Raw genomic sequence first — 24,642 nt, forward strand, 5'->3', positions numbered from 1 at the left:
TTTATGTCAGAAGAAACCATTAGGAATAAATTAAGGCTGTAGATTACAAGCACATTTAGTATGCAGATATGCAGTTCTCCAACAGAGAGGACTTGTCAGTTTCAAAGTGTTCAGTCATATCACTGAACTTGTGTTTTGCTCACAGCTTGGTTCAATGTGTTATTAGGTAACAAGCATTCTGTCTTTGTGTTCTCTCTACAGGTCATTGCTTATAACTCAGAAGGTAAAAGCAATCCTAGTGAAGTAGTGGAATTCAGTACCTGCCCTGATAAACCAGGAGTACCTGTGAAGCCTTCGGTTAAAGGGAAGATACACTCACACGGTTTTAAAATTACTTGGGGTAAGATGTTCATTTTGTGTTTGATTCAAATAATTTAAAAGCGAACTTTTCTTTAAGACCAACCTTGTGAAAGTATCACAGTACCTTTTGCTAGAAATTTACCCTTTTGTCCTTAGACAAGAGGAACAAAATCCATAAGCAACTAGTTCAAAATTCAAATTCCTGTTTCATGGATTAAATGTCCAGATGGACAAATTATTGTTACATTAGGCCGTGCTCAAACAGTGGCTCCCCCTGTGGATTGTTAGTTGTTGGAGCAACTTGCTATGGGACAAAGGCAGACTCACAGGAGTTGTTTAGAAGAAAGGGATGCTGTTGATAGACATAATTTCCTGAATTTATGTTTTCTCAGGACAGAGAGCCCAAGATCAGTAATTTAATCCACCGAGCCAGCATGATGATTTCCTGTTGGCTATTAGTACCAGTGTTTGAATAACATTGTGATGGTGGTGCTTGGGTAAAGTTATTTATTAACTTAGGGCAGTCTGATAAGAAATGTGTCCTCCAGCAAGGATATATCTGTGGAAAGCTGTGTGCTCACAGATACTAACGAGGTTTGACACTAAAAGAACTGGGGGCCCCTGTAAGAAGATGAACAGGGTCAGCTTCGTGTGAAAGAGAGAGATTGCTGAACATGGAGCCAGCAGCATCTGAATCATCTTAGCACTCAAGTCAAACAACAAGAGCAAAGCTTCAACCTTTGCAGAGCATCGCTTATATCTGAGTTCAGTGGGTGTGCAAACTCAATCCTGTTTTGGAGACGTTTGGAAAAGTCAGCACATTACAAGTACAGATTTCAAATTCCCTTTGAAGCTAAAGTAAACGGAATGTTGTGCAGCCACTGAAATTATTGTAGAGTCAGTTTTATATGGATAGATTTAGTGGGACAGACTGGTATATTGATTGAAAATTGGTGACAGCAGTATAGACAAAGGATGTGTGAATAGTAATCGTTCAGGTGGTTCTTTTTGCCTTGTAACAATCTGCCTTTGTATTCTGTCTTTTGGGGTTTCCATAATACATACCACTTTTGTTTGCGATAGATCCACCAAGAGACAATGGAGGGGCGCCCATCAACAAGTATGTGGTGGAGATGGCAGAAGGCTCTAATGGTAAGGAAGCATAGCTGGTAAAGCTGACAGATGTGCTCTGCTGGATGAACCTCTGCTCTTCTGGCTTTACATTTGTGCTGTGCTGAGAATTGTCCTTGATTTGGTGATAGTAGCGGGTGCGAGTATTTGTGGCAGCTACAATTGTGCCCATCGTGATGTGCTTCAGATCTGGAAATAGAGTGGGCCAAATGTCAGCATCTATTACTATACTCATATTTTCTTTTTGTTCTTATTTTCATGTTTATATTATACAAGCCTAGCATGTCCAGACTGATTTTTTTTTAGATACTGTATATTTAATGTATTAAGGAGTAGTTTATTAAGTTAGGTTTATACCCACATGTACTAGAGGAAAGTTGGTCTCTAAAGGTTAACTCTAATTAAGCTTTTTATGAACTTTGTGCTTGAGTCACCTATCCATCAGTTTTTATTCCTATAAGGTATGTTTACTTCAAAGAAAGGTCTTGTAATTATGATTAAATGTGTTACTATACTGACTATATTCTTTGTTACAATATTATTACTGGACTAGTAAACACATTTAATATGCTTAATTAAAAGCAGATTACCAGGGTTGGGGATTTAGCTCAGCGGTAGAACACTTACCTAGCAAGCACAAGGCCCTGGGTTCAGTCCTCAGCTCCGGGAATTAAAAAAAAAAGCAAATTACCAATCTAAGTCAAACACTGTACAGAGATATTTCAGTTCAACAAAGCCATGCAGATTTGTATCGGAGACCACATGCATAAAGAAAATCTATTTCAGGAAACCCAAGTCAGGCTTGAATTGTTTCTGACAACTTACATAGACACTTAGTAAATGAAGCCTGAGATGCCAGCCCCCTCCATGATACCACAGTGTTACCATTATCTGGTAGCTGATTGCACACAATTCTGCACCTTTCAGGAAGCAAATGGGATATGATCTACAGTGGCGCCACCAGGGAACATCTTTGTGACCGGCTGACTCCAGGCTGCTACTACCGCCTGCGGGTTTACTGCATTAGTGATGGAGGGCAGAGTGCGGTAATGCTTATGTGTACACGTGTTTGTTTTTTAATTTGGACCACATGGGGCAGGGCCAACATTTCCTGACTTCATTGGTGAAGTCTGTGGACAAATAGGCAAGAGTAATGTTTGTAACACGGTTTTTGTAACCTGGGTGCTATGTTAGAGTTACCAGAATATTCTAACAGGATATTTTACTTGCAGTACATATTTAGGTAAATCTTAGGAAGATATTTGATATCCATATTCAGCAGAAATTGAAATAGTTAGATACTGATTTGCTGCTTTGTAAATTGTGTCTCTGGAGAAACCATAAACTGTTCGAACACAGATACAACATTTTAGTATTTCAGAAAATCTAGCCATTATTTTATGATTATTAAGAGAAGCAGTAACTGGGGTTTAATCCAGCACTTGAGAGGCAGAGGCTGATGGTTCTCTGAGTTCAAGGACCAGCCTGGTACACAGAGCAACAGAGCAAGTTCCAGGACAGCCAGGGCTACAAAACCCTGCCTCAAAAAAAAGAAAGAAAGAAAGAGAGGAAGGAAGAAAGAAAAGAGAAGGACTCAGTAACTCAGTGACCAATAGCTTTATCAGTTGTTTTGATCGTATCCCAATTCTGAGGACAGTTTTAGAGCCTGGTTCAATATTGAGTACATTTGGCATCTTTGGTTGCACTTACTCAATCCCAACATTTTCATGGGTTAGTAATTCAGAGAGGGTGTCTTCATCAGGCTTCCTGATGGCCTATTTGGGCTGGTCACAGTCCTTGAGGGTTTCTACTTTGAATCTGCTTGAGGACAAACAAGAGCATGAGAACACTGGGCAGAGACTGCCCTTTTCCTTATCTTTAGGTCATTTCAAACTACAGAAATGTTTTGTGTTTTCCACTCCCTGCCAAGATGCTTGCTATAGTCCCTGTCTCTACTTTCTTGTGAGTTTCAGGGAGCATCCTAAAGCATGCCAGGAGCCCTGGTCCAGGCACATACCACAAGCAACCTCAGTAGCCAAGCTCAGTGCAGCAGGGTGAGGCAGATCCCCCTCCCCACAGTTTTGGACAGCATGTGGCGCACCTCTGCTTGCTCATACCTCCTGTTCTTCACTCCTGAGCTGGAATCACGTTCTAGGCACCTGATGTATTTTTAAAGAATTTAACCAAGAATCAGTTATTAGAATATTCATAATAATGTTTTTCAAATGGAAGTTTGCATAATAAAAGCACTGTTGTTAAAAATGACTTTTAAACTTGTTAGGCATGCAAGTATTGTGAAACTAAAGTATGTGTGCTGACCAGCAGGACTGTGGTACAGTGTTCCCTTCTATTAATCGAGAAAGGTCCCTGGTGGTAAAGGCATAATTTGATGCTAGAACAGTTTTCTGTGGAAGAGATCTTCCTGAATCCCCAGAACCATCCGGAGAAAAGGAGAATCTCCCCGCATTTAAGAACAACAAACATAACATCTAAAATTCTTTTCAAGTATATCATTGAAGAATGCCTCTACATTACATAGAATGTCTGTCTGAAAAAATGTTGAACAAGTGGTTTGTGTTTAAAAAGAATTAAATATTAAATGTGAACTTTAATATACAACTAGGGCAGGTGATCTTCAAAATAAAATCAAGGCTGGGGCTGCTAGCATTTCACGATAAGATACTTGCTTAGCATTTGTAAGGCCCTGGGTTCAAACTCTTGTCACATAAGAAAATAAAGACTTTAAAAATAGGGACCAAAGCAATACTAAATAAAGGTGTCATGTACTAGAGAAACTAACTGGCTGTAGAACTGATATTAGAGGAATAAAAAAATAAATAAGTTAACATTAGGGTTAAAAGACAGTTTAAAAAAAATAAAAGTCCTATGAGTCTTAACCTTCAAAACCAAAAAGGTAGAAAGCATCTATAGTGTTGGAACAACCTAAGAGGACTGTGGGTCCCTGTGGACAGGATTGGTTTAGCTGCCTATTGTCTTGGATTCTTTGTTTTGTTTTGTTTTGTTAAAGAAAGGACTTATTCCTTTTCCCGTTTGTTTTTTTAATAGTAGTTATAGCACATGTATTTTTGTCTATAAAAATATGTTGCAATGATATAATAAGGCTTGATTCTATTCAGCACTTTATTTCTGTGAATAGTAAAGTATGATTTCACACTGATACAATTTTATATTGTGTTAAAATCCTTTATCAAAGCAATCCAGTTGTTTAGAGCCTTTTGTTTGATTTTTCTGCAGGTCTCTGAATCTTTACTTGTGCAGACTCCAGCTGTGCCTCCTGGCCCATGCCTCCCTCCCAGGTTGCAGGGTAGACCCAAAGCAAAAGAAATACAGTTACGATGGGGTAATTTCCATTTTGCTACTGAATTATAATTAAATTAGAACCAAAATATTCCTCCTGTTAAACCCCTAAATCTATCCCTGCTTAGGACCTCCTCAGGTTGACGGCGGATCACCCATTTCCTGTTATGCAGTAGAAATGACTCCTGCAGATAAAGATGAGCCCAGAGATGTCTACCAAGGCTCTGAAGTGGAGTGTACAGTGAGCAGCCTTCTTCCTGGAAAGACGTACAGCTTCAGACTTCGTGCAGCAAACAGAATAGGGGTGAGGGAACTGCCATCTTATCATCGCGCCTGTCACTGTTTTAATAAGCTTCTAGTGGTAAAGAAGGAACAGTGCCCTATCACTTGCCTTTCTGTCTTTGTACTTTCAGATCTTAGTTAGAGTTTATGGCACTTGGAAGGAGTTGTGGCATCCTTTCAGATGTTTAAAAGCCTGTTTGTCTGCTCACTAAACTGGTTTTATGCAGCATTTACTCCCCACTGAAAACCAGATGGAATTCATGCTTTGCTTCATGAGCACATGCTGATATTTAAGCATTTATGGTTTATATGCGTTACTTAAAAGTGTGCGTGTATATGTTTGTGTATACAGAGGTGGGGGAGATCCACAAAATACATAAAAAGGTGATAGCCCCTCGTTGCAGCTAGTGAGGCTAGGGCTGGAAGAGCGCGGTGTCCACACGTCTGCCGATGCCCTCACTCTCCGCAAGGGCAGATAGGGGCCCTGAGATAAAGCAGTTGCTTGGGTGGGTGGCACATTTTTAAAAATTATTCCAAAATTAATTGTTTTCAAACTTTAAACTCACAGGTCTCTTTCCCAATGTTTTAAGATTTGTGCTTAAACTGTGCTTTGTTTTATAATCTGTCTCCAGTTGAACTCCATTTTAATCTGAGTACACTTAAATATTGCGAATGGAATTGTATGGTCTGCAGGCAGTCATAGTCTGTATGCCTTCAGCAACCTCATAGGCTGCAGTTAACTGGTAGCATAGTCGATGTGATGTCTTCCTTTTTATTTACTGGTTTTTACTAGTTTGTCGAGATAACTTTGCACATTTACTTCCTTTATTTCCACTAAACACCCATCTTTGACTCTTTAAGCTAAGATTGGTGCCTGCCATCTCCCATGTTTGTATTTGGTGCCGTCATCCCCCTTCAGATCATTCCTTTATCACACCTCCCTAATTTACTAGTGCCCATCTCCTTTTACAAAAAGCAGTTCATAAAGAGAATAAGGGAGTGGGAGAGACAAAGTATATTAAATGAAACTTAAAACTCTGCTTCTTTTTCTATAATTGTTAAATCTTTTACTCTTAATGAATGCCTTTAGAATTATGACCAAATTAATTTTGAAGAACTTAATTGCTGGTAAGTCTTTAGATATAGGATTCTGTGCAGTGAACGTTTAAGGATGAAAGAGAAAACTGTGTTCTGTTTTTCTAGTTTGGACCATTTTCAGAAAAATACGATATCACTACAGCTCCTGGGCCACCCGACCAGTGCAGACCCCCTCAAGTGACATGCAGATCTGCAACTTGTGCACAAGTGAATTGGGAGGTACTGTAATTTCTACTTACTTACATAATTTTCCTAAGTAGTGCTTATAAAAAAATAAAAGTAATCTTCGCTTTTGATCCTTTATTTATGTGAAAACCAAGTCCTAGATAAATTCACATGGCAGAAATGAGTTAATTGTTGGAGTAAGATAGATTTGCCTTTTAAGTATTCAGGCTCTGGTTTGTGTTACTTAGTGTGTTTAATCAAAGGTTTTGTTTCTTTACTGAGATTTTAACAACTGGCGAACTTTGAACAATCAATTGTAAGACTTATTGTATCTTTCTCTCAAATTCATTATCAGTATATTGTGTATTGTAATTGGTCACTGATATCCAGTTTCCTTTGAAACTTGTGAAAATAACTGTGTAAGTTAACATTCTGTCTTCAAATTATTTTGAAGTGTCTTTATTAAGATACTCTGACTCTGAGGCATATTTTTCTTGTGCTATAAGGCAGAAGACTGTTCAGGTAGTTTTAATGAATGAAAATTGTACACTATTGATTGTGTTGAAATGTTTTAAATCAGACAATCTCATTTTTAATATGTTAGAGGAAGGAATGATTGTTCCCCAGAGCTGTTTAATTACTTTCAAGACTAAGAAAACTGTATCCTTTTCATAAAGATTCCTTTGAGTAACGGAACTGACGTCACTGAGTACCGGCTGGAATGGGGAGGAGTTGAAGGAAGTATGCAGATATGTTATTGTGGACCTGGCCTCAGTTGTGAATTAAAAGGACTTTCACCAGCTACTACCTATTACTGCAGAGTCCAAGTAGGTGACCGGTGCCTGGGCACACACATTGCTCAGAATCTTCTGTTTAGAGGTCATGGCCACAAGTGTGTCTTTGTTAACTTGCTTTATTCATCTGTAGGCTTTGAGTGTTGTAGGTGCGGGTCCCTTCAGTGAAGTTGTAGCCTGTGTGACGCCACCGTCGGTTCCTGCCATTGTGACTTGTCTTCAGGAAATACGTGATGATGATATAGAATATCCCCATTACTCACCCTCCACCTGCCTTGCAATTAGCTGGGAAGAGCCTTACGACCATGGCTCAGAAATCCTTGCCTATAGCATAGACCTTGGAGACAAGCAGCCCTTGACAGTGGGGAAGGTGACAAGCTATGTCATAAACAGTTTGCAACCAGATACAACATACAGGTACACCTCAAAATCTGTGTCTGTTTGCGTAAACCAGGAAGCTGTGTAAGTACAATAGCCATAAAGTAAGCTTTTTTCTGTATGTGTCGTTTAGAATACGAATTCAAGCCTTGAATAGCCTTGGAGCTGGGCCTTTCAGCCATACTATTAAATTAAAAACTAAGCCCCTTCCTCCTGATCCACCTCGGCTGGAATGTGTTGCCTTTAACCACCAGAACCTTAAGCTTAAATGGGGAGAAGGAACTCCAAAGACGTTAGCAACAGATGCTGTTCAGTACCACCTTCAGATGGAAGATAAGAATGGAAGGTAGGTTTTCTACTTCCTTTTTCATGTGTATAAGTTGGGGGTTAAGGTATATAATGTCTATAGTGTAAATAATTTGCCAGGTCAGACTGAAGGCTCTCATAAGGGCCCACTAGGTGGCTCAGTGGGTAGAGACACCTGCTGCCCTGATTCCCAAGCTGAGTACCTGCGTGACGAAAGGAGAACCAGCTCCATCCATTACCTGTGTATCACAGGACACACACACACACACACACACACACACACACACACACACATTAATTAAAATGTAATAGTTATTTATCAAAGCTATCTTAAATAATTTAAGTACGTTTTTCAAAATCGCAGAAGGCTCCCTGTGGCTTTCCTGTTTTAATTCCAGTGACGCTCAGGAACTTACGTGAGCTCTTACTTTAGCTATGAAGTAACTCTCTGCAGTTGATTTCCAGCTGGACACAATTTATACAAACTGATTGTGATTTGTTCAAGGCTTCTGAGTGAGATTTTAGACAGCAGGGCTATGACTTACACTCCTGATGCAAGGAAACTCTGAAGCTACAACATTTCAGCCCCTCCCTCACCAGCAAGGCCTCGTTGGACTGTGATTTTTTTGTCCAGTGTCGTTGGCACACTACCTGTGCCACTTTCATGTTCTTCCACACATCCTATTGGGCTTCCTACATACACGCACTGACACTGCCCTAGCAAATCCTATACTTCAGTTAGAGTATATTATTCAGATTATTTTTAACATTGTTTAAATACCAATTTAGAACTGTTTATTTACTCTGCATATACCACATAAACATTGCCTTGTGCATTATATAGCTAGTAATCTTGTAATATTTTAAGATTATAAATAATACTTCTGTACTTTTTACACAATTAGAAGATTGCCCAACTTAAGCATGTAAAATACTAAACAGTTTCTCCAAGGTTTACATTGGCTTTAATAACTTTTCAGAACACTTTAATGGCCATAGTGTGTGTTTCTTAATGTCTGTGCTTTTTTTTACATATATATATATATAATTTTTTTATTATTGAATATTTTCTTTATTTACATTTCTAAGTTGTGCTCTTTCCTGGTTTCCCCTCCGGAAACCCACTATCCCATCCTCTCCTCCCCCTGCTTCTATGAGGATGTTCCTACACACACACACACCCACTCCCTCACATCTCCCACCCTGGCATTCCCCTGCACTGGGGCATTGAGCCTTCATAGGACCAAGGGTCTCTCCTTGCTGTGATACCCTACAAAGCCATCCTCTGCTACATATGCAGCTGGAGCCATGAGTCACTCCATGTGTACTCTTTGATTGGTTGTTTAATCCCTGGCAGCTCTGGGGTGTCTGGTTGGTTGATACTGTTGTTTTTCCTATGGGGTTGCAAACCCCTTCAGGTCCTTAAGTTCTTTCTCTAACTCCTCCATTGGGGACCCCATGCTTAGACCAATGGTTGGCTGTGAGCATTCGCCTCTGTATTTGTCATGCTCTGGCAAAGTTTCTTAGGAGTCTTCTTGGCATCCTTAGTAGTGCCTCACTCAGGATTATATTTTCTAGTTCCATCCATTTGCCTATGAATTTCATGAAGTCATTGTTTTTAATAGCTGAGTAGTACTCCATTGTGTAGATGTACCACATTTTCTGTATCCATTCTTCTGTTGAAGGGCATCTGGACTCTTTCCAGCTTCTGGCTATTATAAATAAGACTGCTATGAACATAGTGGAGCCTGTGTCCTTGTTATATGTTGGAGCATCCTTTAAGTATATGCCGAAGAATGGTATAGCTGGGTCCTTAGGTAGTACTATGTCCAGTTTTCTAAAGACCCTCCAGACTGATTTCTAGAGTGGTTGTACCACCTTGAAATCCTACCAGCAGTGGAAGAGTATTTCTCTTTCTGCACATTGTCACGAGCATCTGCTGTCACCTGAGTTTTTTGATCTTAGCCATTTTGACTGGTGTGAGGTAGAATCTCAGAGTTGTTTTGATTTGCATTTCCCTGATGACTAAGGATGTTGAACATTTCCTTAAGTGCTTTGTGGCCATTTGAAATTCCTCAGTTGAGAATTCTTTGTTTAGTTCTGTATCCCATTTTTAATAGGGTTATTTGATTCTCTGCAGTCTAACTTCTTGAGTTCTTTGTATATGTTGAATATTAGCCCTCCATCAGATGTAGGTTTGGTAAAGATCTTTTCCCAATCTGTTGGTTGCCGTTTTGTCCTAATGACAGTGTTCTTTGCCTTACAGAAGCTTTGCAGTTTTATGAAGTCCCATTTGTCGATTCTTGATCTTACAGCATAAGCCATTGGTGTTCTGTTCAGGAAATTTACCCCTGTTTGAGAATCTTCTCCACTTTCTCTTCTATTAGTTTGAATGTATCTGGTTTTATGTGGAGGTTCTTGATCCACTTGGACTTGAGCTTTGTACAGGGTGATAAGAATGGATCGATTTGCATTCTTCTACATGCTGACCTCCAGTTGAACCAGCACCATTTGTTGAAAATGCTATCTTCTTTCCATTGGATGGTTTTAGCTCCTTTGTCAAAGATCAAGTGACCAGAGGTGTATGGGTTCATTTCTGGGTCTTCAGTTCTATTCCATTGATCTACCTGCCTGTCTGTGTACCAATATCAGACAGTTTGTTTTTTTTTTTTTTAAATCTTTCTTGCTCTGTCATAGATGGTGATTCCCCTAGAAGTTCTTTTATTGTTGAGGATAATTTTTTCTATCCTGGGTTTTGTATTATTCCAGATGAATTTGCAAATTGCTCTTTCTATCTCTATAAATAATTGAGTAAGAATTTTGATGGAGATTGCATTGAATCTGTAGATTGCTTTAGGCAAGATGACCATTTTTAGTATATTATTCCTGCCAATCCATGAGCATGGGAGATCTTTCCATCTTCTTAGATCGTCTTCAATTTCTTTCTTCAGAGACTTGAAGTTCTTGTCATACAGATCTTTCACTTACTTGATTAAAGTCACACCGAGGTATTTTATATTATTTGGGACTATTATGAAGGATGTCATTTCCCTAATTTCTTTTTCTCAGTCTGTTTATCCTTTGAGTAGAGGAAGGATACTGATTTGTTTGAGTCAATTTTATACCCAGCCCCTTGCTGAAGTTGTTTATCAGGCTTAGTAGTTCTCTGGTGGAACTTTTGGGGTCACTTAACTATTCTATCATATCATCTGCAAAAATGATATTTTGACTTCTTTGTATCCCTTTGACCTCCTTTTATTGTATGAGTGCTCTGGCTAGGACTTCAAGTACTATATTGATAAGTAGGGAGACAGTGGGAAATCATGTCTAGTCCCTGATTTTAGTGGGATTGCTTCAAATTTCCCTTCATTTAGTTTGATGTTGGCTTCTGGTTTGCTGTATATGGCTTTTACTATGTTCAGGTATGGGCCTTAAATATCTGATCTTTCCATGACTTTATCATGAAGGGGTGTTGAATTTTGTCAAATGCTTTCTCAGCATCTAATGAGATGATCATGTGGTTTTTTTTTTTTTCTTTGAGTTTGTCTATATAGTGGATTATGTTGATGGATTTCTGTGTATTGAACAATCCCTACATCCCTGGGAAGAAGCCTACTTGATCATGATGGATAATTGTTTTGATGTGTTCTTGAATTTGGTTTATGAGAATTTTATTGAGTATTTTTGCATTTATATTCAGAAGGGAAATTGGTGTGAAGTTCTCTTTCTTTGTTGGGTCCTTGTGTGGTTTGGGTATAAGCATAATTGTCACTTCATAGAACAAATTGGGTAGTGTTGCTTCTGTTTTTATTTTGTGGAATACTTTGAAGAATATTGGTATTATGTCTTTTTTGAATGTCTGATAGAATTCTGCATTAAACCCACCTGGTCCTGGGCCCTCTTTGTTGTTGTTGTTGTTGTTGTTGTTGTTGTTGTTGTTGTTGTTGTTGTTGTTAGAATTTAATGACTGCTTCTATTTCTTTGGGGGTTATGGGACTGTTTAAATGGTCTATATGATTCTGATACCTAGAAAATTGTTCGTAGGCTTTTGTAGTAGGATCTGATGATTTTTTTTTAATTTCCTCAGTTTCTTTTGTTATGTCTCCCTTTTCTTTTCTGATTTTGTTAATTGGATACTGTCTTTGTGCCCTCTGGTTAGTCTGGCTAAGGGTTTTATCTTGATTTTCTAAAGAACCAGCTTCTGGTTTGTTGACTCTTTGTATTCTTTTTGTTTCTACTTGATTTCAGCCTTGAGTTTGATCATTTCTTACAGTCTACTCCTTTTGGATGTATTTGCTTCTTTTTGTTCTACAGCTTTTAGGTGTGCTGTCAAGCTGCTCATGTATGCTCTTCCAGCTTCTTTATGAAGGTACTCAGATATAAGTTTTCCTCTTAGCACTACTTTCATTGTGTCATAAGTTTGGGTATGTTGTGACTTCATTTTCAGTAAATTCTAAAAAGTCATTAATTTCTTTCTTGACCAAGTTATCATTGAGTAGAGCATTGTTTAGCTTCCATATGTATGTGGACTTTCTGATGTTTTTAATGTTATTGAAGACCAACCTTAGTCCATGGTGATCTGATAAGATGCATGGGATCATTTCAGTCTCCTTGTATCTGTCAAGGGCTGTTTTGTGACCAATTATATAGTCAGTTTTGGAGAAGGTGCCATGAGGTGCTGAGAAGAAGGTATATTCTTTTGTTTTAGGATGAAGTGTTCTATAAATGTCTGTTAAATCTATCTGGTTCATAACTTCTGTTTGGTTTCACTGTGTTTAGTTTAGTTTAGTTTCTGTTTCCATGATCTGTCCATTGATGAGAGTGGGGTGTTGAAGTCTCCACTATTATTGTGTGAGGTGTAATGTGTGCTTTGAACTTTCATAAAGTTTCTTTTATGAATGTGGGTGCTCTTGCAGTTGGAGCATAGATGTTCAGAATTGAGAGTTCATCTTGGTAGATTTTTTTCCTTTGAAAATATGAAGTATCTTCTTTATCTTTTTTGATAACTTTTGGTTGAAAGTCAATTTTATTTGACATTAGAATGGCTACTCCAGCTGGTTTCGTGGGACCATTTGCTTGGAAAAAAATTTTTCTAACCTTTTACTCTGAGGTAGTGTCAGTCCTTGTCACTGAGATGTGTTTCCTGTATGCAGCAAAATGCTGGGTCCTCTTTACTTATCCAGTCAGTCAGTCTCACCTTTTTATTGGAGAATTGAGTCCATTGATGCTTCCTGTTATTTTTCTTGTTAGAGGTGGTATTATGTTTGTGTGGCTATTTTTTTGGGCTTGTTGAAAGAAGATTAGTTTCTTGCTTTTTTCTAGGGTGGTTCCCTCCTTGTGTTGGAGTTTTATATCGATTATCCTTTGTAGGGCTGGATTTATGGAATGATATTGTGAAAATTTGGTTTTGTCATGGAATAACATGGTTTCTCCATCTATGTTAATTGAGAGTTTTGCTGGATACAGTAACCTGGGCTGGCATTTTGTGTTCTCTTAGGGTCTGTATGACATCTGTCCAGGATCTTCTGGCTTTCATAGTCTCTAGTGAAAAGTGTGGTGTAATTCTGATAGGTCTGCCTTTATATGTTACTTGACCTTTTTTCCTTACTGCTTTTACTATTCATTCTTTGTTTTGCGCATTTGGTGTTTTGACTATTATGTGACGGGAGGAGTTTCTTTTCTAGTCCAATCTATTTGGAGTTCTGTAGGCTTCTTATGTGTTTATGAGCATCTCTTTCTTTAGGTTAGGAAAGTTTTCTTCTATAATTTTGTTGAAGATATTTACTGACCCTTTAAGTTGGGAGTCTTCACTCTCTTCTATACTGATTATTCTTAGGTTTGGTCTTCTCATTGTGTCCTGGATTTCCTGGATGTTTTGTGTTAGGAGTTTTTTTGCCTTTTGCATTTTCTTTGACTGTTATCTCAATGTTTTCTGTGGTATCTTCTGCCCTGAGATTCTCTCTTCTATCTCTTGTTTTCTGTTGGTGACGCTTGTATCTATGACTCCTGATCTCTTTCCTAGGTTTTTTATATTCAGGGTTGTCTCCCTTTGTGATTTCTTTATTGTTTCTATTTCCATTTTTAAATTCTGGGTAGTTTTGTTCAATTCCTTCTCCTGTTTGGTTGTGTTTTCCTGTAATTCTTTAAGGGATTTTTATGTTTTCTTTGTAAAGGCTTCTACCTGTTTACCTGTGTTCTTCTGCATTTCTTTAAGGGAGTTATTTTATGTCCTTTCTAAATCCTCTATCATCATCAGATGTGATTGTAAGTCCAAATCTTTTCTGGTGTGGTGTGGTATCCAAGACTTTCTGTGGTGGAAGAACTGGGTTCCACTGATGCCAAGTAGCCTTGGTTTCTGTTGCATATGTTCTTGTGCTTGGCTCTCACCATCTGCTTAATCTCTAATACCACCTGCCCTTGCTATCTCTGACAAGAGCCTGTCCCTCGTGTGATCCTGATTGTGTCCAGAACTCCTCAGAGTCCAGCTTTCTCTGAGATCCTGTGATTCTAAGATTCTGGGTGTGTCAGAGCTCCTGGAGGTCAAGCTGCCTCTAGGATCCTGAAATCCGGATGTTACCGAACTCCTGAGTTTCTGTTGTGTCAGAGCTCCTGGGAGTTAAGCTTTCTCAGGGTGTTGCAGGAGTGGGTTGGGAGTCAGAGACCTGGGTCTGCTCTGGGCACAGGTGCAAGCTGGAAGAAACTTGTGCCTCTGGCTGGGCAGGGAAACCCAGGTTCCTGTGGGGGTCCCAGTTATGAAAGATGTTATGGCTTCAACTGTGATCCTGGGTGTGTTAGAGCACCCGGGCGTCCGGCTTCCTCCGGGTGTTGTGGAACTGGGTGCGGAGCCAGTGCCCAAGGTCTTCTCAGAGCACTGGTTCAGACCAGAAGGAAGAATGTCTGTTCTTTTATTTATGGCATAATTATATGTGTTTTTCCCAGAAGGTTCTTTGCCAGTTGTGTGGTATAATCATTTGTCTTTCTTATGAAGTGTTGTGGGTGAATCGTTCAAAGTCCTCTCACTCTTGAAAGATCATTGCACTCAGGGTGAAGAGCAAGAAGGCTGGCTAGAGACAGTTCTGATGCAGTGCTTGGCTGAAACGCAGGCTAAAGATCCATGTATTTTTAGCATATAGTACAAGCATTAGGTGAATTGAGTGTTAAAGTTTTTCTCCAGCTTATAGCTTTTGCATTTGGGATAGTTCAAACAGGTTTATCAGAAAACATTCCAATTAGTGGACAAGAGATAAAGCTTCTGCTAAACATAAAACACAGGGTTGGGAACTGCTGGTTTATATTCATTTAGCATCTGAGAAGTTGCTAGGGAATGAATGTGGCTAGGAAAAGGAAAATTTAAGACCTTTAATGATCTATAATTAACATATAAATTTAATAAATTATGCCAACTTAATAGCTTTGATTTCTTTGTCCTTTTTTTAGATTTAAAAAAAGTTTTATTTTATATATGAATGTTTTACCTGCATGTATGTGTGCAACACATGCATGCCTGGTGCCCTCAGAGGTGAGCAGATGGCGTTAGGTGCCCTGGAACTGGAGTCACACGTGCTTACGAGCACCATGCATGTTGAGAACCATGCATGTGGGCTCCTCTCTGCTCCTCTCCGTTTCTGCGGAGATCCATGTTTGCCGTCTGGTGGCATCAGGGGATGACTCGGTCGTTTTCAGCAGTTTTCATCGTGGTTGTTTCCCACCTCCCTTCCTTTCTTATTTAAAGAAAAAGTAGTTCAGAGGATCAGACACCAGGCTTATTCAGTTACTGTGTTATTAGCGATCTGTTTACTTCAGGTCATCAACTGTTTCTTATTCCTAATATAGTTTCCAGGCTGTTAGCATTGCCATTAGTCATTCCCTAGTTCCCAACTATTTTTAAAACTGCCCATTAAAAATAATGAGAAACATCCAATTTATAAGTAATATATTAGGGGAAATCTGTATAATTATAAGCATCTACCTAATAGTTTATATTGGTAATTTATTTGAAGTTTTATAGTCTTTGATAGTACTATCTAAATATCTAAGAAAGGTCACTAATCTAGCTAGAATTTTGGCCATGAATTAAGAATCCCCTTTTGTGTTCAGATAAAAACAAGAGAAATATAAGAACAAATTATCTCATAGCTCAAGTTCGTGCTGTCGATTATGACTTGGTTAGAAGTAACTCATAAAAGCAGTAACTTTATGTTGTTCTGATGCCTTTAAGAATGTAATCATAAAAAGCGGCAGGCAGAATCAGTACTTAGCAGAAGCCTGAGAAGAAGCTTAGAGTGGTTGAACATTGAATTCATGGTAATTTTTGTGTATCAGGTTAGATTGGGAGATCTCCATCTGTGATTCTTGTTGTCTGATGGAAAGCTAAGTTTTGTCAAGGACTCCTCTGAGTTTTAAGGTTTTGGAGCCACTTGGTCCTCAACAGCAATCATTCACTTGTAGTGGGGTTTAAAGCACTTTTCTATGCTGCTATAAAGTTGTTTATTTGCATTTCAGGTTTGTCTCCCTGTACAGAGGGCCTTGTCATACGTACAAAGTACAAAGGCTCAGTGAATCCACGTCCTACAAGTTCTGTATTCAAGCTTGCAATGAAGCTGGGGAAGGTCCTCTGTCCCAAGAGTACATTTTCACTACTCCAAAATCTGTTCCAGCTGCCTTGAAAGGTAATTTATAGCCTTCTGAAGCTAATTTTCTTTAATAAGGTGCTTTATTTTGATAGATCTATCAATTAGAAGATGAGAGCACAGACAAAGCACATGCTCAGGGCTGCACTGGGTCATCGGAACCGTGTCCTGTGTTTCACTAATACTCAGAAAGGCCTGGTCTCCTTAATCACCTGACATAAAATACTAAGTTCAATAAGTAAATTGTGTCTAAGTATGTGATTGGCTATTCCTCCTATTGTTACTTAAAGACTAAATATCACAAACTCTGGTCATTTAAATGTTTCAGATTTGGGGAGCCAGGTCCCCAAAGTTTCCTTGCTTGGCTTCACATACAGGTGTGTCCTCATGGACCCACACACTATGCACAATTCCTAATTCTAATGTAGATGTGATTTTAAAATGATTCTGGCAAGGATTGAAGTTTGTGTATTTATTCAAAGAGATGAGAATCCATTGCACTCTGAGAACTGGTGATAGACTAGACGCTGTGGGGACAGTATTGCGTCCATCAGGCACTGAGAGTCACTTGTTAAGATGACAACCCCAGCTAAGCTGTCTATAACTAGTCTGTATGATGATGATGAGTTGTCCAGGTTATGACCTCATAAGGACCGTTGTTTCTTTAATCTCTTTACATGCCTGTGGCAAAAGTTTGCAAGTTTATAAGTTAGTTTTAGAGATTTGTTGATTCTTTTTCTTTCTAAATCTGTATCTGTGTAATGTGCCAAATGAAATCAAATAGAGCTGACTTAATTATGTTCCTTCCATCCAGCCCCTAAAATAGAGAAAATAAATGACCACATTTGTGAAATTACATGGGAATATTTACAGCCAATGAAGGGTGACCCGGTTATTTATAATCTTCAAGTTATGGTGGGAAAAGATTCAGAATTCAAGCAGGTATGTATCAAGATACCATTTTATATGTACATATTTTTAATCTTTCATTTTTATTTATTTTCAGTTAAAAGACTTGACATTTAGGTTCTAATTAAGAAACATTTGTTCAGAGCATATTACATTCCAGCTATCTTGGAATTCAAAGTATTTTGTGAATGCCTGCCCTTGGATAGGTTATTCACTCATTCATTGAGCTGTTGCCAGCAATCAGGACATAGCAGTGAAAAGTACCTGCCTTCATAGGGGTTCCAGTGGAGTGGAAAGACATACTTCAGTATGCACTGTGTGAGGGAGACAGGTGTAAGTGCACTGGAGAAAGGAGACAACTGAGTTCAAGGACTGGGGAAGACTGTAATTCCTCTAAGGAAGTTCTCTGTGAAGTCAAGAAGAGACCCAAAGTCAGCAGAGTGCTTGTTAAATTTGATCAACAATAAAGAGGCCAGTATGAATGAGGCAAAGAGATCCCTAAGACAAGCTTGATAGAAATGGTAGTTTCTTCTCAATGGCTCCTAGCCCACTAGCTGACCCTCACAGCAGTCTTGACTGGCTGAGCCTTCTTGAAGTCAACTTGACAGTTCCTGCTTCCCCTTCAGCACTCCAGCCCTACAGACACTGTTTTACCATAGTCCTCTTGAGAAGTGAGCAGTAAAGAAGCCATCATGATGCAGAAGTGATGTGGGAATGATACTGACACCCTGAATCATGCAGTGACTTTCACTCCAAGTGAAAATGAGAAGCCAGGGGAGGATTTTTTTTTTAATCAGAATAGTTACATAATCAGACACATTTTGATTACAAGTGTGTGGGACAAAGACAGAAACAGAAAATTCAGTAAGATGGCTTCAGTAATAATAATAATTATATGATAATAATATTTAGATGAACATATAACAAGATAAAGTTCTAAGGAAATCAATATTTTAAGTTTTATAGTTAATGTGAAGTAAGTGTATTATTATTATTCAGTATTTGATATAACAGGATAACTATTGTTACTATACGTTGACTCTTACAGTGGCCTTTGGGATAAGAGTTTAGAGGAAGTCACTCTCCTAGCAGGGATATTTCCTGGAGCTTCTGATACATGAGTGACGGAGGAAATCACTATCAGTGTCTCTTAGAAGAGTCTGTGACTAGGGTGGCCTCGGGAAGCATTGCGCTTCATTTGCTTTTTTCCCTTTTTTCCTATCAACCATTGCATATGAGGGCTTACAAAGTGTTTGTTTTTACTTTAATTTTAATGCATGGATTTTTTCCAAATTATATAGAAATACAGTATCTAAAATATCAAAGACTGCAGGAGTTAAATTTGGCATACCATTGTTTTGCTCCATTAAATCATCTGTTAAGTGACATGATAATTAGATTTCAAATGTAATTTACAGATGAGCAGATTTTATTCCAAGGAAGAAGCAAAATTAATATTAAAGAAAATGTAATTGCCTAACTGCATCTTTACAGAAAATATAGATCTCACATTTTAGTTGGATATGAATTTCAGTAAGTTTGTCGTCACTACACGAAACATTAATGCTAATTCTAATTTAACTTTAAATCTAAATTAGTATCCCTCTAGACTTGTGACTAGAAAGCCCAAAAGACTGGCCTGTTTGGAGCTTTATTGTTGCTTAGGGGTGCAATAGGCACCTGTTTGAGGAGTGCAGCTTCTTTTTGGGAGTCTATATTTTATTTGTAATTTATTTGATAATCAGCATGTATAGCTACAAGGAAGCGTTGGAAACTGGAGTTAGTATTCTAAGTCACTAAGTTACTTCTGATTTCAGGAAATTTGTTTGGACTCTAGCAAAGTTCAGGATAGGTGCAAGCTCTGACTTATGACTGAGGTCCTAACAGGAGGGAGGCTGAGGTTGCAGGAATCGCATAACTAAGTCTTAGAGGCCGGGAACTGCAAGTAGAAGAGACCAGGTATTGATGGGTTTCTGCTCCCTAGCAGTAGCAATATTAGTATTTTTAAGAAAGGGAATATTATTTTAAATTATTATATTATTATATTATAATTATTTCAAATTATTATGTTATGTTATTACATTATAATTATTATAGCTAACCTGTAAAAATCTGATTAGCCTGTAAACTTTCTGGGATTGGGGGTTCTGTAGCAGCAGGTACCGAGCTCAGAAACAATTTGGTTTCTATTTTATTTCTAGTTCTGGGATGTGAACTCAGGGCTTCAGTAATCTATACAAGTGTTCTGACTCTGAATCCCTTCCCAGTTCCTTTAAATTTGTTTTTCTGGTTTTATTTTTGAAACAGTCCCAGGGGTGTTTAGTGGTTGGTTGTTGAGATACAGTTCCTCTTTTTCACCTTGTCTGTGCTGCTACACCGACCTCGCCATCAGGGCTTTACCCAGACTTTGCTGCCCTCACAGCCTGTACTTTGTCTAACTCTACTTTCTTTTTTTTGTTTTTTATTGGAATTTTTTATATTTATATTTCAAAACTTTTTCCAGGTCCCTCCTCCCCCATCCCCCTCCCCCCTGCTTCTATGAGGATGCTCCCACTCCCACTCCCACATCACCACCCTGGTATCCCCTACACTAGGGGAAAGAGCCCTCACGGGACCAAAGGCGTCTCCTCCCATTGATGCCAGACAATGTCATCCTCTGCTACATATGCAGCTGGAGCCATGAGTCCCTCCATGTGTTCTCATTGGTTGGTGTTTTAGTCCCTGGAAAGCTCTGGGTGTCTGGTTGGTTGATATTGCTGTTCTTCCTATGCGGTTGCAAACCCCTTCAGCTCCTTCAGTCCTTTCTCTATCTCCTCCATCAGGGTTCCCATGCTCAGTCCAATGGTCAGCTGCAAAAGATCCCATGTCCAAGAGTGACCTTGCTGTCTCTTACCACCCTCCATTACAACCGTGCTAACCCCTGTGTACTGTCTAGACTTTACTAGATGTTACGAGGAAGATTGCTTGGGAAATTTTAGACAAATCAAGTTTCTACTGGCTCTTCTGAGAATCTAAGGAGATAACAAGAGAAGTAAAAGTGTACAAGGACACTAGAGCCACCTTCAAAGCAGAGGGACAAAGACACCAAGGACTTTAGCAAGCTGGGCCTGGTCTGCCTTTGAAACTAAGAGTGAGGCCAGCTTCTCTTTGAGTGTGAGCTGGGTAGGGAAGGGTTAGGCATCCTGTCCAAAATCAAAGTGCTCTTGAGAATTACAGATATTAGCATTGGTGAGGAGTTTACACAGAAGCAGTGCCAGTAGGACACACACAGACATGTATTTGGGCAGGTTGGTTTCCTCAACGGAGACTACTCTGTAGTTCGTCAACCAACAGCTTGGGACCCAGGACAGCCAGTCATCTCTTTACAGCACAGAAGCATAGGCTGGAGAACCAGGAGTGCTGGTGATTCTAAGTCCTAGCAGGAGTCCAGAATCAGCAGAAGGGTGTCCCAACCAAGCAGAGATGACGAACTTGCCTTTCTTTGTCATTTCATTCTGATCAAACATTGGATGGTGCCCATCCACACTGGTGAGAATTATTTATTTTATCAGTTCACATCCTGGTCTATTCCAGAACAGTCCCATACACACTGAAGTGGTGGTACACCTCCTCAGCTGGGCAAGTTGCCATGTGTGCTGCGATGTCAGCAGAGCATGAGCACTGAGACAGTGGCCATTGCAAGCTTTTGGAGTTTAAGAGCAGTGCTGCTCAGTGTACACAAAACCATTACTTGAAGCATCCATAAGTCAGATAAGGATCATATATCACATGACCAGACATACGCTGCTACGATGGTGTGCTTACATATTGGTCTGATTTTTAAATGTAATCAAGTTATATCTTAAGGAAATATTTAACACTTGGTTTTGGTGGTACTGAGATTAAGCCCCTTTTTGTCTGTATTCCATGCAAAAGTAATGTATTTCCAGAATCACTGTTTTATGCTGATTGAAGTAACACTGTGAGTCACTGCAAAAACAATGAAGAAAATCTCTCTTTCTCCCCCCTCACACACACACACCACACACCACACACCTGTTCTTCTGTGATAAGAGCTTCAAAGGTAAATGTATACACTTGTCTTCGAAAGTTAAGAACTGTTTGAATCATAGTGTGAGTCCTTGTTAAGTTAAATCTATATGGCTAGCCAAATGAAATCCTAGAAGATAGAAATAGACACAAAGAGGTAAGATATTAATTCTCATTGACCTAGGGCCTCAATTATGTTTCCCATATCTATGATATGTTTATAATATCAAAATAAGGACAAATAGCAATTTCCCAAACTCTTCAGGTCCCTCACATGGCCCTGTAGAAAATCCTCTTGCATTGTATTTGAAATGTCTTTACTAGTTAGACTTTACAGAGTTAATACTCTTAAATTTTAATGTGTTTCTCCTTTAAAATGTAGAATGGAAGGAGTAACATGGTCTTGCTGTCTTTTAACTTAAATCTGTGTGCTGCATGGTCACTCTACCTGCAAATGGATGATTGATTCATAGTGAACACAAAGGGGTATTTTCATTCTATGTAATCTAAACGTAACAGAGGTCCCAAAAAACTGTAAACCTAGACATTTTCCATCTCACTTATCAGATCTGTAATGTTAGAAGAGATCAATGTGATGTGATTTTTTTTTCTAATTCTTTGCATTCTAAGCCCTAGCCAGTTCCTCTTAAGGCCTTCAGACTTATTACTGAATGTCTTCTCTTGGGTGTGTAAACCCATGAGTTATTTCTAGCAAGATCCGGTTCCCTTCAGTACTGTGTCTGTGGGCCCTGTTCGATGCCGACCTGTCTTGCTCCCAGCCTCTCCAAGTAGAACAGGGTCTCATCCAGCTCCGTCAGTGTCCAAAGCAGTCACTTTTGTCTCTGTCCTTTCGTCCTTTTACCAGCTCATATTCAAATCTCACACCTAGGCCAGTTGTATCAGGGCTTCACAGCCCTATTTTATAGCAAGAGCCCATCTCTTTTCCAGTTCCTCATGCTGTTTCATGATGAGAATTTCTTAAGCACATTTTATATACTACTAAGGACTCTGAGTTAAGAATACCTGAATTTAGGGCTGGTGTGGTAGCTCATGCCTTTAGTCCCGTGAGTTGCAGGAGGCAGAGGCAGGCAGATGTCTGAGTTCTAATACAGCCAAGACTACAAAGAGAAATCCTGTCTTAAGAAAGAAAAAGAAACAAACAAAAGACTTAGTACAACTAATGTATTATTTCTTTCTCTACATCTTGTCACTTGTCACCCTCAAGCCATTTGTTGAAGAATTTTCCTCCCTGGCCATAATATCATACTCTTTTGAAGATAAAATGAGAAAGAAAGCTCACAGTAGAAATATTAATTAATCTGAAATCAAAACCCCCCTGTACTACAGAACAAGATCCTACCTATCTCAGAAATAGGGGGAGAGGGAAGACAAAAATTAAAAATGACTTTATTGTACTCATATAAAAGTATATTTTAACTAAAATGGTTTTATATATGTATACAGCTTTATATTGACTTCTATAGCTTCCTATTTTATGTAAGTTACTCTATCATACCTCAGATATGAATCCTTTCTGTATTTCTACTTGTAACACATTTCCTTATAGTAAAAGTTCCATTTTCCTATCAGCATCTTCATTTTTACTTGAAGTCACTGATTTCACTAATTTGTTAGATGCTAGATTGTGCAGACTTTTTTATTAATAAGATTAGCTCTTACATTGCCTCTTAGAAGCTAGTTTGTTAAAAAGTAGATTTACAACAGAAGTGCAATTAGGACAGGCAGAAAGCCTGACAGAATGCAAACACACACCGGCATCTGTTAGTGTGGCCTGTAGCCCACCAGCCACTGAAAGGAGGCAGCTGAGAAGAGGTTTGACAGAGCCTTGGTTTTCTCATTGGCAGAAGGAAAGGCTCATGGGGAAGAATGGTAATGTCTCTGAGCATTTGCTGTCAGCTAGGGACCGTGCTGACTTTTATCAAGCAGGCGTTCTTCAATCTCATAGTTGCCATGTATACATAGCTATCACTGCTTGTAGTACCTGTGAGGTAAGTGCTCGCTGAACTGTGAAGCCACCGTGCAGTGCTTGGGCCACCGGAGTGACCAGCTCTGGTGTATAGCTTCCTTTTTTCTAGGACACACCATGAAAGCTCATGTAGTTCCAGTAGTGTTCATCTCTCTTCTAAGTCATGGCCAAAGAGTTAGTTTTAAGATTCTAGTCTGATTCCAAGTGACCAATCTCTTTACAAAGTCATTCGCAGTGGATACCCATTGACAGCTTCTGTTCTGTTTGATTCGACAGATGTTTAAAACTATAGAAATTCACTAGATAGTCAGATCCTCTAATTATGAAGTGAACAAGAGTATATGGTCTCCTGTCTCATACAGTGAGTTCACAGAGAACAATCACCCTCCCCCCAACCTCTCAAAAAAAAAAAAAGACTTCTTTTTCTTTTGAGTAAACCAGGGAAATTCGTGGGACAGTTGTGTATTTGGTATTTTGTCGCTTAGCACATTCTTAACTCTAACTTAACTCTAACTCACTTACAAACTGTGATGGCTGAACTCACATCTTCACTTTTGCATGTTTTTAAATGTCATTTAAAAGATGACCTTGAGGCTGGGGGATAGTGAAGTGCTTGCCATGCAAGCTGGAAAACTTGAGGTTGAGATCCAGCGTCCATCCACATAAAAGCCCTGTGCCTAAGATCCCAGTGCCTAGGAGGTGGACACAGGGGAGTCATCAGGCTAGCCACAGGTTCACAAGAGGCCTCAGAAAATATTAATTAATGAATAGAGAGTGGGTAGAGAAGGTAAGGCAGCCAGCATTGCTCTCTGGTCTGTGTGGGCAAGTGCCCTCTCACACCACACATTCACAAGATGGAATGAGTGATACTCAGAAGTGTTTACATCTGAGATAATTCCAGAACATAGCTGTGCTAGTATTTTCTGTGCAGGCTTTATACTCTGTTCTTCTTCTAATATTTCCTTAACAGATTTACAGGGGCCCTGATACTTCATTCCGGTATTCCAGCCTTCAGCTGAATTGTGAGTATCGATTTCGAGTGTGTGCCATTCGCCAATGCCAAGACCCTGCAGGGCACCAGGACCTCGTAGGTCCCTACAGCACCACAGTGTTCTTCATCTCCCAGAGGACAGAGCCGCTGGCCAGCAGCCACAGAGACACTGTGGACAGTGCACGGACCCGGCGCACTCTAAGTGACGAGCAGTGTGCCGCAGTCATCCTGGTGTTGTTTGCTTTCTTTTCCATTCTGATTGCCTTTATCATTCAGTACTTTGTAATCAAGTGAAAATATAACTTTATTTTTAACACTGTATTA

At 39.2% G+C, this 24,642-nt stretch overlaps 1 protein-coding gene across 1 annotated transcript in view; it reads left to right on the forward strand.

Annotated features, from left to right (window-relative positions):
• Window positions 1-24,642, forward strand: part of Fndc3a (fibronectin type III domain containing 3A) — a 161,809-nt gene extending 137,167 nt beyond the window's left edge. Inside the window, 12 exon segments of the mRNA XM_032918062.1 lie at window positions 202-340; window positions 1,384-1,452; window positions 2,359-2,477; window positions 4,687-4,792; window positions 4,878-5,053; window positions 6,235-6,348; window positions 6,972-7,121; window positions 7,222-7,505; window positions 7,600-7,812; window positions 16,275-16,441; window positions 17,217-17,344; window positions 24,298-24,642. Coding sequence (XP_032773953.1) covers window positions 202-340; window positions 1,384-1,452; window positions 2,359-2,477; window positions 4,687-4,792; window positions 4,878-5,053; window positions 6,235-6,348; window positions 6,972-7,121; window positions 7,222-7,505; window positions 7,600-7,812; window positions 16,275-16,441; window positions 17,217-17,344; window positions 24,298-24,612 — 1,980 coding nt within the window. The 3' untranslated portion in view covers window positions 24,613-24,642.

Source organism: Rattus rattus, chromosome 12, assembly GCF_011064425.1.
Source record: "Rattus rattus isolate New Zealand chromosome 12, Rrattus_CSIRO_v1, whole genome shotgun sequence".
Classification (NCBI taxonomy): Eukaryota; Metazoa; Chordata; class Mammalia; order Rodentia; family Muridae; genus Rattus; species Rattus rattus.